General features: G+C 34.1%; 1 protein-coding gene across 1 annotated transcript; it reads left to right on the forward strand.

Moving 5' to 3' along the window:
• The first annotated feature begins 208 nt into the window (after window positions 1-208).
• On the forward strand, window positions 209-8,394 carry LOC104905779 (auxin response factor 5). Its single transcript, XM_010694414.4, has 14 exons — window positions 209-1,425; window positions 1,884-1,996; window positions 3,573-3,671; window positions 3,797-3,853; window positions 3,973-4,125; window positions 4,251-4,335; window positions 4,465-4,555; window positions 4,903-5,067; window positions 5,172-5,294; window positions 5,471-5,546; window positions 5,650-5,785; window positions 5,875-6,992; window positions 7,168-7,358; window positions 7,914-8,394. The coding sequence occupies exons 1-14, from the start codon at window positions 1,326-1,328 to the stop codon at window positions 8,035-8,037; spliced, it is 2,631 nt and encodes an 876-aa protein (XP_010692716.1). The 5' UTR covers window positions 209-1,325; the 3' UTR covers window positions 8,038-8,394.
• The last annotated feature ends 7,976 nt before the right edge of the window (window positions 8,395-16,370 follow it).

Genomic DNA, 16,370 nt, shown 5'->3' on the forward strand with positions numbered 1-16,370 from the left:
TAGCTGTAAAAAAAAATATCAAAAAGTCTGGAAAAAAAAATCGAGAAACCTTTTGTATCCGATCAATGCAAAAAGTTCCTCGTAATCCACGTGCTAAAATACGCCACCTTCACATTCTATTCCACTTACCCCAATCCTCATAAATAAAAATAATAATAAAAAATTATTCCTCAGTTTATTACCCAAAAAATATTTTATAAAAACGGAGTAAAAAAAAGTAAAACTTCAATTCTTAAGTAAAAATAATTAATTTTCCCAGTAATCGGAAGTGATTTCGTGTGATCTTGGGTTTCCTCTCTGCTCTGTTTTTCTTTCTCTCTTTATTCTCTCTCCTCTCTCTCTCTCTCTCTTCTTCACTGTTTAACTCTGCAAAAAAATCACCATTTCCAGAAAAACTTCTTCTTTCTCTTCTTAACATCAAACTTTTTCCTTTAGAAAAACATATTATATTATAAACTTAACCCAGTTAAAAATTTCTTTTATTTTTCTTGAAATTTGGAGCACAAACACAAAACAGAGAGAGAGGAGAGAGAAAGTGTGAAAGATTGGTGCTTTAATATTTGGTGGGTAATTGAAGATGAAGGAGAAAATAATCAGAAATGATGAATTTTGTTTTGTTTGATCATTGAAAGGTCAATTTCTTTTTAAAAAAAGGAGCAAACTTTAACTTAAAAACTAAACTAAAGAACCAAAAAGAGCTCAACTTTTTTGATTTTTTTTTTCTACTCTTTTCTTCCCCATAATTTCCCAGATAAAAAGTTTTAATCTTTTTGAAAACCAAAAAACTGTGGAAGCTCACGCTTTGATACGCGTGCTAAGATGGATGAAAATTTAGAGGGCCCTCAAAAAATTTTGTCATGAACAAAGAAAAAAAAATTAAAAAAATAATAATAATTGTAATTTTTGCCCTTTTTCTCTCCCTTTCAATCAGATGAAATTATTGTGAGTTTGGCCCACCAAAGATTTAGAGTCCCTTTCTTTTTGTTCAGAGGTTTTGTTCCTTCATTTTGGATTGTTTTTACACATTCTTCTTTTGTTTCTTTCTTGTCCACTTCTCTGTTCTTCTTCTGCTCTTTGTATTATTTGATTCTCTGCAAAATGGAATTCTTTTGTAATTTATGAACTCATTATTTCTGATCAGAGGGTGAAATATCATATTTTTTGGGGAAATGGGTACTTCATATTTTGCATTATTTTGGTGGGAAAAACATTAGAAAATGAGGGTTTTTGGTGTAGTTTTGTTTCTGGGTTTGTAATATAATATTATGGTGTTTTTTTGAGTTTGCTGGGTTGAAGAGAAAGAAAGAGAGAGAAAGAGGGATTTAATGGGTTCTGTAGAAGAGAAGATAAAATCAAGTGGTGGGCCACCACCTTCAAGTTTGCTTGAAGAAATGAAGTTATTGAAGGAAATGCAGGACCATTCTGGTTAGTACTATCTTCCTAGAGCTCTTCATTTTTCTACTGAATTTTGCTTGTATTTTAATCATTATGTAATCAACCTCTGAATTGTGACATTTATGTAGGATTAACTTTGGTTTTTAGTTTATTTTGGGAATTTCATGTTATTTTCTTCTAATTGTAGTTGTATACATTGGTGAAAAAGATTATAAACTTTCTTTTTTTATTTTTCTTTTTTAATATGTAAAAATGCTCATTTACATTTGTTGAAAGGAAATGGTCTCTTTCTTTCATTGAAGTTAATGTTGATACATATCAAAACTTAAACAATCTTCAGTATTAAAAAATTATTACATTTTTAAATGGTTTGTTCTAAATGAAGCTCTTTTTTCTTTGTTGAAATTTTATGATTTTTTTTCAAAATTTGGAGGAATTTTCCTTTTAAGGGTAAGAACTAACAAGTGTTTGTTTGGGTTTGATTATAGGGGCCCGGAAGCCTTTAAGCTCAGAGCTGTGGCATGCCTGTGCTGGTCCTCTTGTTTCATTGCCTCAAGTGGGAAGTCTTGTTTATTACTTCCCACAAGGCCATATTGAGCAGGTTTGACTCAGATGTTCTTGGCTGATTTATGTTTTCCTCCTTAATTTTTTTTGTAATAATAATCTTAGTTATTTCCCATTTGGCTTTCCTTTTGAAATATCTCAATATTTTCCTTTTTAAGTAGATTCTGAGTTATGTCTTGTATTCTACTACTCCTATCTGTATGTAGTTGGGATGTCCTAAGATGGTCTTCAACAAATCTCTTGTCAGTTTTCACCTATGTTACATAGGTTTACACTATGTACAAACTACAAAGAGTGATGTTTCAGAGTTTCTTAAAGTATAGGGCTTCACATGTCTCAGAAGTTTAAGGAAATGAATAGTAACATGTTTTCTTCCCCCTTTTAAGTTATGCATTATTCTTTTGTTCCTTGTTGGGGGTTCGAGGGTGGCACATAACCTTCTCGGGGTACTCGGACACTTGTATTCAACTCTGGTTTTGCTGGAATTATTTTAACAAAATCAAGGGACTAGAGAATGACCTGAATGGGATGGATATAAAAGGATATCAAACATTAGGTCTCTAGGATTTTATTGCATTGGATAGGGGTGAGTGGAAGAGAAGGATTCATGTTTCAGACGATAGGGAAGACATCTTGCTCCACGTTTTAGTACTTGATTTCATCTTCCTTGGATAATGGCTTTGGTATGGTCATGACTCATGTGAACTATAGGAAGCATGTAGAAAGGAATGGCTACATACAAGTTATCATATCATCTAAGAGGTTAGGTGTAACAATGATTCTTTACCTCGTCTCTTACTTGGGTGGTGTTGCTCTTTGTTTTTGTCTACGTTTGTGCCACATTGATGTTTCAAGGAAGATCACACCGTGATACATTATTGGCAGGCTACTTCACCAAACATCCGGATTATTTTCGAATGTAACTTAATAGATCTTGTTGAACTGGCCTTTTATCGATGATGATGCTCTCATCTTGAGAATCTATCTTGTGAGAGGAATTTGAGTATTAGGTATACAAACTTTATGATAACAAGTCCTATTTTAGAATCAACAGGGGTAAGGGTGCACACATCTAGAGCTCCCACAATCCTGCTAAGATTGATAGTCACACCTTCATTCGAAATGTAAACTTGAGTTAGTAAAGCAACGTATTAAAATTGTGGTCGCTAGATAATTGCATCATAATTCTCTATATTTTACTCTCATCATTTTGATTGCGCTCATGAGCTCTGACTCAAGTGCTCGTTTCCAGTTTAAGGTGTAAGGTTCTTTACTTCCACATATGTTCAAGGATCCATGCTGGTTAAATAATCTAGGGGAATTACCTACTCACTATAAAAAGGCAGGCTATGTTTGTAATTTTCATTGTAAAACTGAACAAATGGCTTCTATCATGCTGGTGCTGTGTCTCTTTTAAGATTTCAACAGATTTAATTATGTTTTTTAAATGCTTGGTGTATAAATTATGCACCAGGTTTCACGAATTTGTACATTTAGCACATATGTTAAGGGAAAACCATTTCTCCCTATATGGATGACTGGGTAGCCGTGTGATTTTTAGCGTTTAAATTTCAATGTGCAAGGCCCTTCATTATTATCTTCTATTGCTGCAGGTAGCGATATCCACAAAGCGTCCAGCAACTTCTCAGATACCCAACTATCCAAATCTTCCGTCTCAATTGATGTGCCAAGTTCACAATGTTACACTTCATGTATGTTGTTCCTCCTCATGGCTGATTAATCTCGGTCCGTGAACAATTTTCTAATCATGCTGCTTAGATAGTAAATCTTTTTTTTTTTGCCTTGGTAATTATTTATTGTCTTCCTTATCTGTCAGGCGGACAAGGATACAGACGAGATATTTGCTCAAATGAGTCTTCAGCCCATCAAAACTGTAATACATTATCCTGAAGTTTACTCTCCTTTTGGACATTTTCACTTGGCTAAGATTCCAAGAAAGATCTTGCGTTTTTTTGGTAAGCTTATAAAAAGAGACATCTGCTATAATTTCAGGACAAAGATGTTTTCCCTATACCTGATTTTGGACTGAAGGCCAGCAAGCATCCAACTGAATTCTTTTGCAAAACTTTGACTGCAAGTGATACAAGTACTCATGGAGGTTTTTCCGTGCCCCGCCGAGCAGCAGAAAAGCTGTTTCCACCTTTGGTAAGGCAACTCTTTTATCATAAAAATTTGGAATATTTCTTGAAGGAGTTCATGAGTAAACGATTCCAAGTACATGGTTGTATACAATATATTTGTATGTAATTTGTGTAACAATTATTTAATAGGATTATACAATGCAACCCCCATTCCAAGAGCTTGTTGTCAAAGACTTGCATGATAATACATGGACATTTCGCCATATCTACCGTGGTTAGTGTCATTTTCATTTTTCCCTTGTCTATATTGGTGGCGAGTTGGTGGACAGTTTCATTTAGATCTTTGAAGTGCCATCTATAGCTAATACTAACATACTATCTTTTCTTTTTCTTCCCCGTTCAGGCCAGCCGAAGAGACACCTTCTAACTACTGGGTGGAGTGTATTTGTTGGCTCTAAGAGACTTCGGGCTGGGGATGCAGTTCTGTTTATCCGGTGAGACTCCTCATGTATTTTAATTTATGGTCTCCTAAGGTAACATTTGTTAATTTAATCTCTCAAGAGTTGAGTCATAGTGTTCCTTATGGTAGTTAATGGTTGATTTTCTTGCTACAATTTTGGTTACACTGTGTCAAATCTATTTGTTGAGCTACAAGTGTTGTGGACTCTGGAAAAGTAGATGTGCGTTCTGTGAAATGTTCATTGTCCTCTCTCTATCCATATTCTCAGATTGTAGAAATTCTATTTTAGTGTCTGAAGTGTGTCTCCATCCATATTTGACATAAATGACATGCATATATTTTCTTCTAACATACTTTTTGATTTTTGTATGTCGTTACTAGAGATGAGAAGGGTCAGTTGATGATTGGTGTGAGGCGTGCAAATCGCCAGACAACAACTCTGCCGTCATCTGTTCTATCTGCTGACAGCATGCACATCGGTGTTCTTGCTGCAGCTGCTCATGCTGCTGCTAACAAAACGCCGTTTACAATTTTCTACAATCCTAGGTATTGCGATGCTTTGGTTCTCTTAATCCTTTTCCATTTTTTTATGTTCTTTTAAGAGATCGGAATTAATATTATTTCTCTTGCAATTTTTTTGTTGTATCTAGGGCATGTCCTACTGAATTTGTAATTCCTGCAAACAAATATCGGAAGGCGGTATATGGAACACAAGTTTCTGCAGGGATGAGGTTCGGTATGATGTTTGAGACAGAAGAGTCTGGTAAAAGAAGGTAGGACTATACTTGTTGCTACTTGCTCATCTTGAAACAGAAGAAATAGGATGGGGAAAACAAGTGACGAGCAGAACTTGTTTTTGCTTGCTGCTATGTAGTATTAAAAGCTGATGATTGTGTTATGGAGCATGATAACGTTTTAATGTTTTCAGCTATGCTATCTAATCTTCCAGATATATGGGGACACTTGTTGGCATAAGTGACTTGGATCCGCTGAGATGGCCTGGGTCAAAATGGCGCAACTTGCAGGTATATAGAAGCTCTTTGTCTGGATAAATTTGTCTTTTTATCTTAAACGGAAAAGACTCCTGCATGGTTTACTAAACTTATACAACCTATCTGCCAAGAGCAGGTTGAGTGGGATGAACCAGGGTGTGGCGATAAGCAGAATAGAGTGAGTGCATGGGAAATTGAAACTCCTGAAAGTCTTTTCCTATTTCCTTCTCTGACTTCAGGCTTTAAACGGCCCTTTCATCCTGGATTTTTTGGTGAGTTTTTTTTACATCTTTAGGGAATCTCCTATGTAGCATAACTCTATTGTCTATGGATAACAAAATTATTTTTGATATTTGCTCAGGAGGAGAACTTGAGTGGGGGAATTCGATGAAAAGGCCTTTCATTCAGATCCCAGATATGGGTGCTGCAAATCTCTCATATGCGTCACTTCCAAATGTTTGGTCGGAGCAGTTGGTTAAGGCAATGATGCGGCCAGAGAATATGAGCTATCCTTCCATGCTAGCCTCATGTTCACCATCACCTATGCTACAGGAAACAAAGGCAAGGATTGATACAGCAATGCTACAGAAACCTCAGATAGCTTCTTCTCAGACCGTTCCTGTTCAAAATTATCCTTTGCAGCAGTTCAATCAACGGGAATTGGGAGATATGTCGGGGATAGAACAACCAAGCAAGACAAACCAGCCTACAAATGATGCTGATAAAACCAAGTTGGAACCTCTGTGTGAACCTAGTCAGCTAAGCCAGCTTCCTTCTACTGGGCATTGCAATGAGGAAAGACAGACGAGCAATCCTTCTAATCCCCCATCCCAAAATAACTTTGAGATAAAAGATAACAGTCACAAACTAATGCAACCGCCAGCTATGTCATCTGTATTTCAGTCTCAGTTGACTGATATCCCTCCAACTGATCTTTCCAGTCTAAATGGTTTATTTCCATACCTGGATGCTCCTGATTGGCTGCCATACCCATCAGCAACAATTCCAGAAGTCATTGATCCTTCATTGTCTTCGATTGGTCAGGATTTGTGGGATCAAAATCAGAACCTGAGGTATCCAGCTCAATCAGATCAATTTGGTTCATATTCTCAGTTGTCAGATGAAACCAATAATCAGAGTGGGATATATAGCTGCATTGACTTAGATGTAGGTAACGGTGGAAATGCGATGGTTGATGCATCCATCTCAAATGCTGTTTTGAATAAATTGTGTCCATCTAAAGAGTCGAGTTTGCAGTATTCTTCAGATTGTTTAGTGGGCAACTTTAGTTCGAGCCAGGATCTTCAGTCTCAAATTACATCAGCAAGCCTAGCTGATTCTCAGGCTTTTTTACAAGACTTTCCTGATAATAATAATTCAGGTGGGACGTCTTCAAGCAATATGGATTTTGATGAGACTAATCTTTTGCAAAACAATTCATGGCAGCAAGTAGTGCCTCCCATGCGTACATATACAAAGGTTTGTACTGAAGTAATTTTGATTTCTAGGAAAAACTATATTTTTAGGATATACACTAGAGCAAGAATAAGAAATGTACCCCCATTGACAATTTTCTTTGTTTGAGCCTTGAGAGAGGTGGTTCTTATCTTCTTGTTTTGGTGCTGTAGCATTTAACTTTGGTTTCTCTTCATAGGTTCAAAAGACAGGATCAGTTGGGCGATCTATTGATGTGACGAGTTTTAAGGACTATGAAGAACTGCGCTCCGCTATTGAACGCATGTTTGGACTAGAAGGTCTGCTCAATGATCCAAGAGGATCAGGATGGAAGTTAGTTTATGTTGATTTTGAGAATGATGTGCTGTTGGTTGGCGATGATCCTTGGGAGTAAGTCTTATCTCCCTGTAACCCTTTTTTGTTGTTATGATATGTTTTTTAATTTATTTGTCTAGTGCCAGTGCCCTATGCTTATGTAACAATAGTCCATATGAAATGGCAAACCTGGGAAAGAAAAGAACTGGGAGATCAAACAGCATATAGTAATTTGTTCTAGCCTAGTGTCTGCAAACTGGAATACACATAATAATAGGTAAAGGTGTAAGACTAACCAATCTAAGATATGTGCATTATTGCCTTCAAAGCCTATTATATTGAAGCCATGTTACTCGGATTCTTTAGTTTATCTCAAGTATCCATGTCGGGTCCTGAACACTCCGACATGGTTTTGGGCACTTCGACACTTCAATTTGGCCAGAATTAGGAATACTTTCATAAATTAGCGAGCTGGACACTTGACACGTATCCGTGTCCGTCACAAGTGCTTGAGTTCGAGTAAAAATAATATTCAAGTGAAAGAGTGTATGCAGTGGTTGTTTTACATAAGCTCTTTTTAATTATTTTCACAGACTTATAATATCAATGCTATTTTTATTGCCCATGTAGGGAGTTTGTTGGTTGTGTTCGATGCATCCGTATATTATCACCTGCAGAAGTTCAGCAGATGAGCGAAGAAGGAATGCAGCTTCTCAACACCAATGCAATTCCTGGGATCACCGGTACCACTTAGACGTGTCAGTTGCTTTTAGGTAACCTATGCTGCACCTGAGAGTCCCACGAGAGAACAAAGCTTAAATTATTTATCCCCGAAAGGGCTGGTAGCCTCAAATGAGCCCAAATTGAAGGATTCTTGCTGATTGTCTTGGCTATGACAGTGTACATTGTCAGAATTTGCTAGAGCTTAGGTAGATCAACGTTAGAATTTAGAAATTTGTTGTGCTGACCTTGTTGTGACATTTAGGTCTCAGAGAGTTGTGATTTAAATGTAATGCAATGTAATGAACCTTGAAATTTGAATGTATCATGTATGGATTATGTAACATTTGATATGGCTTCCAACAAAGAGCAGAAATTGTTCCAACATCAATAGGCCTCTAAAAATTTGATTGCACATAAGCTTAAGAAGCTATGCATCTTTTTCTTCAAAAAAGAAACAAGAAGTCTGCAACCCTGTTTGGCAAAATAGAGTTTAGTTGTTAGAGTTTAGAGTTAGATGTTAGAATTTTAACTTTTTGTTCAGCAGTTATGACAACGTTTTTATATAAATATGTTTGGTAAAAATTAACTGATTTCTAAAAGCTTATTGCCATTTGTTTGTGTAAAATGACATTTTAATACATATGTGTAATGTTATTATTAGAGGCAAAAAAGTCATTAAACATATTTCTACCTAATCCTCTAAAGAAAAAGCTCCTATTATGAGCTTTTTCATTTTGAGAGTTTTCATTTCAAAACTCTTTTTAAAACTCTCTTTTACCAAACACTCCTTTTAGAGTTTTTGACTAGTCAATATTCTAAAAGTGGTCTAAACCTCTCTTTTTGCTCCAAACTCTAATTGCCAAACACCCCCTACATCTTTTTTGAAACGTATATACATTACACCTTTAGAGATGGAGTATATGTTCAATCTATCTCGTGTACATCAAAATATTGAAAATTTAACTTCTATAATGGTTATGTTTGGTTGGACTAAAAGCATTTTTAATTAGGAAAATGATTTTGTATGCAAATATTCTCGTGCATTATACTACAAATTAATATTTTTTGTTTGGTTCGTCATAAAAGAAGTTTTGGAGAAAAGAACGCGGAGAGGAGAAAGGTGGGTGTGGTAAGAGAAGGGAAATTGAGAATTGAAGGGAGGTGAGAAGATGGGTGTGGCAAGAAAGAAAAAGTATGAATATGGAGAAATAGGACATTAAAGTGGTGTTATTTTATTTGGTGGAAAGATATTGTGGGCAAATGGTTAGAGATGGTATATAGTAGGAGTGATATTATTTTATTTGGAGGAGAGAGAGTGTGGGCCAATAGTTAAAAGGTAGAAGGATTAATATAATAGTGGGTGTGAGTCATATCCAATAATAGGAGTGTAGAAAGTTTTCTTGGAACGGATGACGGATGAAAAAGGAAAGTGCCAAGAGTATTATAAAACAGATGAAGTAGTAAGAATATATAGTTATATACTTCATCCGTTTCTAAATAAGTGCAACATTTGCATAGTGTTTACTATTCACAGTTTAAACTTTAATTAGCTTTGGTGATTTACATTTTAGGAAAAACATAGTCATGTGGGATTTTGTTAGATTCGTGTGAATGCAAATTTTTTTAATATCAACTTTTTATAATTTTTACTTATTGATAATTAAAGATATTAATGGTTAAAATAATGCATTGACAAACATGAAAACAAGAAGTGTTGCACTTATTTAGAAACGGAGGAAGCACAATATTTTTGGGGGACCTAGGGGACCTTGAGGGGTCGCGCACGCTGCACCCATTGAGTCCATGAGTTGTAAACAAGTTGGTTTGAATAGGGTTTGATTTAGGTTATAGTTAATTTTTTGATATTTTTTCCTATTCCTATAAGAGCGGGGCAATATGAAGATTTAATAGTTACATGCATATACTCCATAATTTTTGGAAATTCATGAACTTTCTACTTTGTACTTTTTACTATTGACATACTTCACTTTACATCATGATTGATCTACATGGATGAACAACAATTTATGTTGAATATATTGTTGTCGAAGTTATATATTAGCAAGTATAAAAGTTAACAATATTAAAATGCAATAAAGGTGATATTAATTTTGTCCATGTCAAGTTTGTAATGGGAAATAGTTAGGACGAGAAATAATTAGGTTAAACGTTAGGTTCTTTGTTGTATTTTCTTGTTATACTCGATGTCATAAAAAAGAAGTTTGTAACAAGAGTAAGGTTAAAGGTCCTTTTAGAGCATTCTTAGCTATGAGGATTTACCATCCTCATGGCACTCTCTCCTCTCTGAGCAACTCCCTATGAATAGGGGAGAGTTGATAAGGATCCTCATTTCATGAGGATGGAGGAGAGAAAGTGGAGGATCCTCCATTTTTAGAGGATTTGTGTTGCTCGGCCTTTGTGTCAAAAGATTGGCCTTGTGAATTTTTTCTTTTTTCTTTTAATTGTAAATACCCATTCACGTGGGCCCATACAGAGAAAAATCTGATTTAAATTTGTTGTGGGGTATGTTTATGATAGGAGAGAGTGAGTAATGAGGATTTTCAAGGATGGGCAAAAATGTTAGAAAATTCTTAGGAAAGAGGATGTAAAAAGAAGAGAGAAAGAGAACGTGAGGTGTAAGAAGGAGAAAATGAGAGAAAAAAACCATGAGAATGGGTAAACCCTAAGAGCATGGCTACTCATGAGTCAAACCCCAAATAAACATGTCATCTCTGTCTGACTGTCTTTCACCAACTTTGTCTCTCATCTTACAAAAGTTGTCATGCCTTATGACCCATTTTGACTCATGCACCCAATCATCTTTCTCTCTCTCTTTTTTTTTTTTTTTACTATACTCCATCCCATCTTCTCTCTCATGCATCAATATATTATTTATACCTTTTGATATTTATAATATCATACAAGATTACAAATAAATTATTTTTTATATTTACGATCCTAAATAAATTCATTTAGTAGTAATTAATTTTGATTAAAAGATTCTTCAAGAATAAAAACTTCCAAAAATAATTATTCATGTGTGTATAATGTAGAGAGAAAATAATTAATTTCAAAAGTGCATCAAAATATAGCAAAATGAATGTCTATTTATAGATCTCAAAAAGATAGGGTCATTGGTGAAAACTTTATTTATTTTAATTTGTATTTTTAAATTTATTCAAATTAGTAAATTTGAATTAAAAAAATAACCTTTCTGACGCACTGCCACATGTCCATAAATGATTGACTTGGATCATAGGATGACCAATCATGATTTGAGTTATAGGATGACTAACCATAGATTAACTTATAGCATAATCTGAATACAAATATAAAAAAAAAACCATGAATACAGCCCCATATTTTGCTTGAGCAAGATTCATGATGACTCAGTTTTATGCCAAAAAAAACCATAGATTTTTGTCGAGTGTGAATTTTGTTTGTCCTATGAACCTCTACAAAGAACCTTTTGGCTTTTACTATCTTCACTTATTCCCTACCAGATTTTGATTAATCATAGTCCGCATGCACCTGCCGTATGAGACTATGGACCTCAGGTAACAGAAGTTGTATGGTGGGTAAAGGGTATGGCCAAATTGAAAAATTACTTTTATTAAAAATTTATTACAACATTATTACTTCTAGATAAGTTTGTGATCAAAGTGGACATCAAGATGAAAAATAACGCTTCTGTAGGACTTGTGAACGGATCAATGGAGTAATATAAGTATATAAATATAAGATGTGGAAATGAATGAAAAAATCCCAAAATTGGAAAAATTATTTTTAGTAAGTTAACCTTCGCACGTTCTTCTTAAAATAAGTCGACCTTTCGATTAACTATGAATAAGTTAATCTTGCATCTACTTTTGCTATAAATGAGTAAAATCACAGTGTCATCCTATTAAAACTTGACACGTATCATAATTAGTCATTAACTCGTTTACAACAGAAATAGATACAAGGTTAACTTATTCTAATACTAGAATTTTTTGCACGCGATGCGTGCTTGAATTTTTTTTGAAACAGAAACTCGATTTTTTTCGACATAAGAGTCAAAATTTGAATATTAGACATACGAAGTATAATTGTTTTTAGTTGCAAAATTTGATTGGTTTAGTTTCTGTCACTTAAGTCTCTCACCATTCATTTTTTGTTTTTTTTTTTTTTTTTTTTTACTTTTCAAAGTTAAATTCTATGAACAAAATAGAAATTTTATTGAATTTATTATGATTTTTAATATTATAATTTTTTAGTTGATTTTTGAATTAAGTACAGTATTTCATAAATTGTAAAGAAAGTGGACACTTTGATTTCAAGTCAATTTTTTCATAGGTTGTAGTTTGTAAGTGAATTTTTAAGTTTTTGTAAAGCTTTTTCATTTTAGTGATTTGCATAACGCAAATTATGCAATTTTATGATTTTAGTTGACTTGTGAGTGATTGTTATAATAATATTTTTGGTATTTTTGTTTGAAGCCCCCTTTGATTTGTGAGTGAAATTGTAATTTAGAATGTGAATGGGGTAACATAGTATCTTCATTCGGGGACATCATAGCTCCTCCCTTCCCTTATATGATAGAGATATGTTGTAATTTAATTATTGAGATATTTTACATAAACTTTTTTACCTTGATCATTAATCGCTATTATATAATAGAAAAAGATATGTCCAAATATATGTAAAAGTTTCATTATATATAGGAAACACTATAAAAAAGTAAATAATTTTTTCCTTGTCTAACTTCTAAATTTTGATTTCACTATAAATAGTACACCTCTATTTTTTATCATGATCCACCATTAATTGTGAATGGTTCTTGAGAATAGTGATTTGTAAGTAAATTTTTGTAGATCTTTTTGCATGTATTGACGTTCTAGGTTATTAGTTTTAGTTTGGATGTTAATTTTAAGTTTTAATAAAGTTTCTAGATTATTTGAGTGATTTGCGTGATTTTTATAACGTGATTTTCTCAATTGTATGAGTGATTTGTAAAGTTTCTTCTTTTAAGTGATTTGTGAGTGAGTATTGTAAATTAATTTTCAGTATTTTTTTTGAGTGCCAATATTGATTTTGACATTCCTTTTGTAATTTAGAAAGGAAAGGGGGGCAAAATAGGCATTTTAAAAGAGGACACCATTGCTCCCCCCCTTCCCTTATATAATAGAGATAATCAAAAGATCGACTTATTTTGAGAAATTCAACAAAGGTTGAATTTAGGCCCTGTTTGGTTAGAGGTTTTTTGGGCTTGGAAACGGATTGAGGTAATGGACTCCCTTTTAATATGTTTGGCTGGGTTGTTAATTTATTTCACTCCTTTACTAGCCCAATTCTGATTCCATTAATTTGAAACCCTCCTCTCACTAGAGGAAACAATCTGTTACCTTCCTCAAACACTTCACTTCATCTCCTCCGTTCACACCTATCTCCTTCCTTGTTCGTCTTTATTCTCTGTTCACATCTCTCTCTCTCTCATATCTGTTCGCACCTCTCTCTCTCCCCTGTTCGCACATCTCTCTCTCCCCTGTTCGCACATCTCTCTCTCCTCCTCTCTCTCCTCTGTTCGCATCTCCTCCATGTTTTCAAAACAAATCCAGAAAAATTAGGGTTTCCCAATTTACAAAAATTCGTCGAATTTCTCTGTTAAAATTTCAACACTTTCACTCAAATCAACAATGGCGGATGTCCGAATCGGCGGTATAATCGAAGAGATTGGCGAAAATTCAAGTTTGATGTTACATGCTTGAAAAAGAAAGGTACAACTTGGGTATAATCGAAGAGATTGGCAAAAATTCTTTATTTTGTAATTAACTTGGGTATAATCGAAGAGATTGGCGAAAATTCTTTATTTTGTAATTTTTTGTCTGTTTTCCTTTTTTTTTTTTTGCATTTTCCTGATTTCTGATTTGTGGATGTAAATGGTATAATTGAATTTGGGTATATCGATTTTGTTTGACTCATGAAATGAGATTGAATTATTTTGATGTGGGTAGAAAATTATCGTGCTCTAGAAAGTTATAATTTTTTTTGGGTATTATGATAATATTAAAAAATGTGAACCAAACAATGAGAAAGGGAGTAGTAGAAAAATGATTCCATTCCTGAGTTAAAACAAACAAATGTTAAAAATAACAGATTTTATTGTCATTCCACCCCTTATCTCCATTCCACTCCGTTTCCATTCCCTAATTCGAACCAAACGACCCCTAAAAGTATAAGTTAGACATGTGTTCTCTTATTTCATGTTGAATAACTAACATTTAGGGATCATCTTAATAACTAGTTTCACTTGGTACAAAGTGACATGTGAATATGTTGTATGATAATAGGGAGGAGTTGATGATTTTGTTACCATAGCATAACACTTACGAATATAGGAGTAGTGTCCATGATGTATCAGGTTTGATACTAGTTGTTTGACTTGTTTGGGCTCAAGAAATTAGGAAACAGTGACTAGAAATCTTTCGAAGTTGTGCCCTTACCTTATTCTCGAGAGTCTTGTTCAGCTCGATTCGAATATTTCAAATCAGAGAAGCTTGCTCCCGAAGTATGACTCGAAAATGTCCCTCCAATGATCAAGTCAACAAAACGTTTTAGAGAGAAAATGTAGCGAGATAAGCTCTTAAGAGGGTGTTTGGTATGGAAATTTTTGATATAGGAAACGGATTCAAATAAGTGTTTCCATTTCTAATTGTTTGGTATGAGTGTTAAGTAACAAATACCGTTTCCTAGGGGAAACATAATCCCCCCATTTGTTACACTTATCAAACTAGTGGAAACAAATCATGTTTCCTTCCTCAATCATAATCCTATCAATTGTTTCCATTCCACTAAGATACCAAACAACAATTACAGGTAACGGTTATTATTTTCATTTCCCCTCATTATCCAAATCCTTTCCATTCCGTTTACATTTTCCATACCAAACATCCTCTAAGTGTTAGAAATCACGAGAATACCTTTACAATTACAAGACAATTGTTCATGATATGAATTGACATTTATACATTTATCAAGGATATTTTAGTAACTTTAAAGGTTGTAAGCTTGATTATGGGGAGCTTAGGCTTACTACATCATGAGCCTAAACACAAGGTATATGTGTAATATTTCTCATAGTGTTCTAAGGGGTGAGATACACATCACTATTTTTGTTAGGGTTGCTGTTATTTTCCTAGGAACACTACAAGAGGGGGGGTGAATTGTATGTGTAGAAATAAACGTAACTTTTTGCGGAAATTTAAACTTAAACAAATAAACAAGCTAGAGGAACATAAGGGATTTTACGAGGAAAAACTTCTTGGGCCCAACAAGAAGAAACAACCTCGACCACTAGGGATTTTAAACTCAACTCTTTCACTAGGGATTTTAAACTCAACTCTTTCACTAATTCTATTCTCGAGCCACACCTTGAGTTCTTAAACTCAAGTTCTTGAGCCACTGTTCCCTTAACAGTAGTTCCTCTCAACTTCATTCCAAGTTTTCTCACTCTTACTAGCTTTACTCAAAGCTTCTCTCTTACAGAACTTCACTCAAAGTCCCCTTACCCAAAAACCAAAATACAATTGACGAAATAAGCTTAGTGGAATTAGAGTAAGAAGCAAAGAACAAATGCTATTATGAGAGAATGAAGGCACTGACACTTAATTAGTTAAACTCACTTAATTACTTAGTCAGACACACTTTGAAACTTATTTAGACTTCAATATTTATAGTGACAAACATATAGAACGTGGGAATTAAAATCGAGTTCATGTTAAATCCATTATCCCATGATGTTCCTCCCCTAAAGAAACACGTTCCTCAACATATCCCATGATCCCATGATTTCTTTTTGGACGTGGACATTTTTAGCCACTGCTCCTAAAATTAGGAGTTTCTTGAGCTTTATCCGAAAATCAGTTAACTTTAAAACAGATTTAAAACTGAATTTTAATCTTTAAGAAAATATTATCTTTTAAATAAAATCCTCTTAAAAACCGGATAATTATTTTCTTTTCTTTTTCGAAAAACAAAATCTTTATAAAAGATTTTTTATTAAAACTGATTTTTACTTAGATAAAAACGGTTTCCTATTATTTAGGCATGACTTACTCAACTTAATAATAAACCGTTATACTGCTTCAAGCCTAAGTCTAGTTCCTTTTACATGTTAAGTTCCTTTAACAGATTCGTATAGTGCCATTTAGTTTCTTCCTCATAACGGAACAAACTCTCATTCTCAAATATGATTACCAATGTTTCTTACCATCTTTCACTTGTTCCTTTTACAATGGAACTAGAAAATAAAATGCCCTGCTTTTATTCTTCTTGATCCAATACTGCTCCAGTATCACTTTTGAGAAACATCTTCACTTAGCCTTC

Source organism: Beta vulgaris, chromosome 1 (assembly GCF_026745355.1).
Source record: "Beta vulgaris subsp. vulgaris cultivar EL10 chromosome 1, EL10.2, whole genome shotgun sequence".
Lineage (NCBI taxonomy): Eukaryota > Viridiplantae > Streptophyta > Magnoliopsida > Caryophyllales > Amaranthaceae > Beta > Beta vulgaris.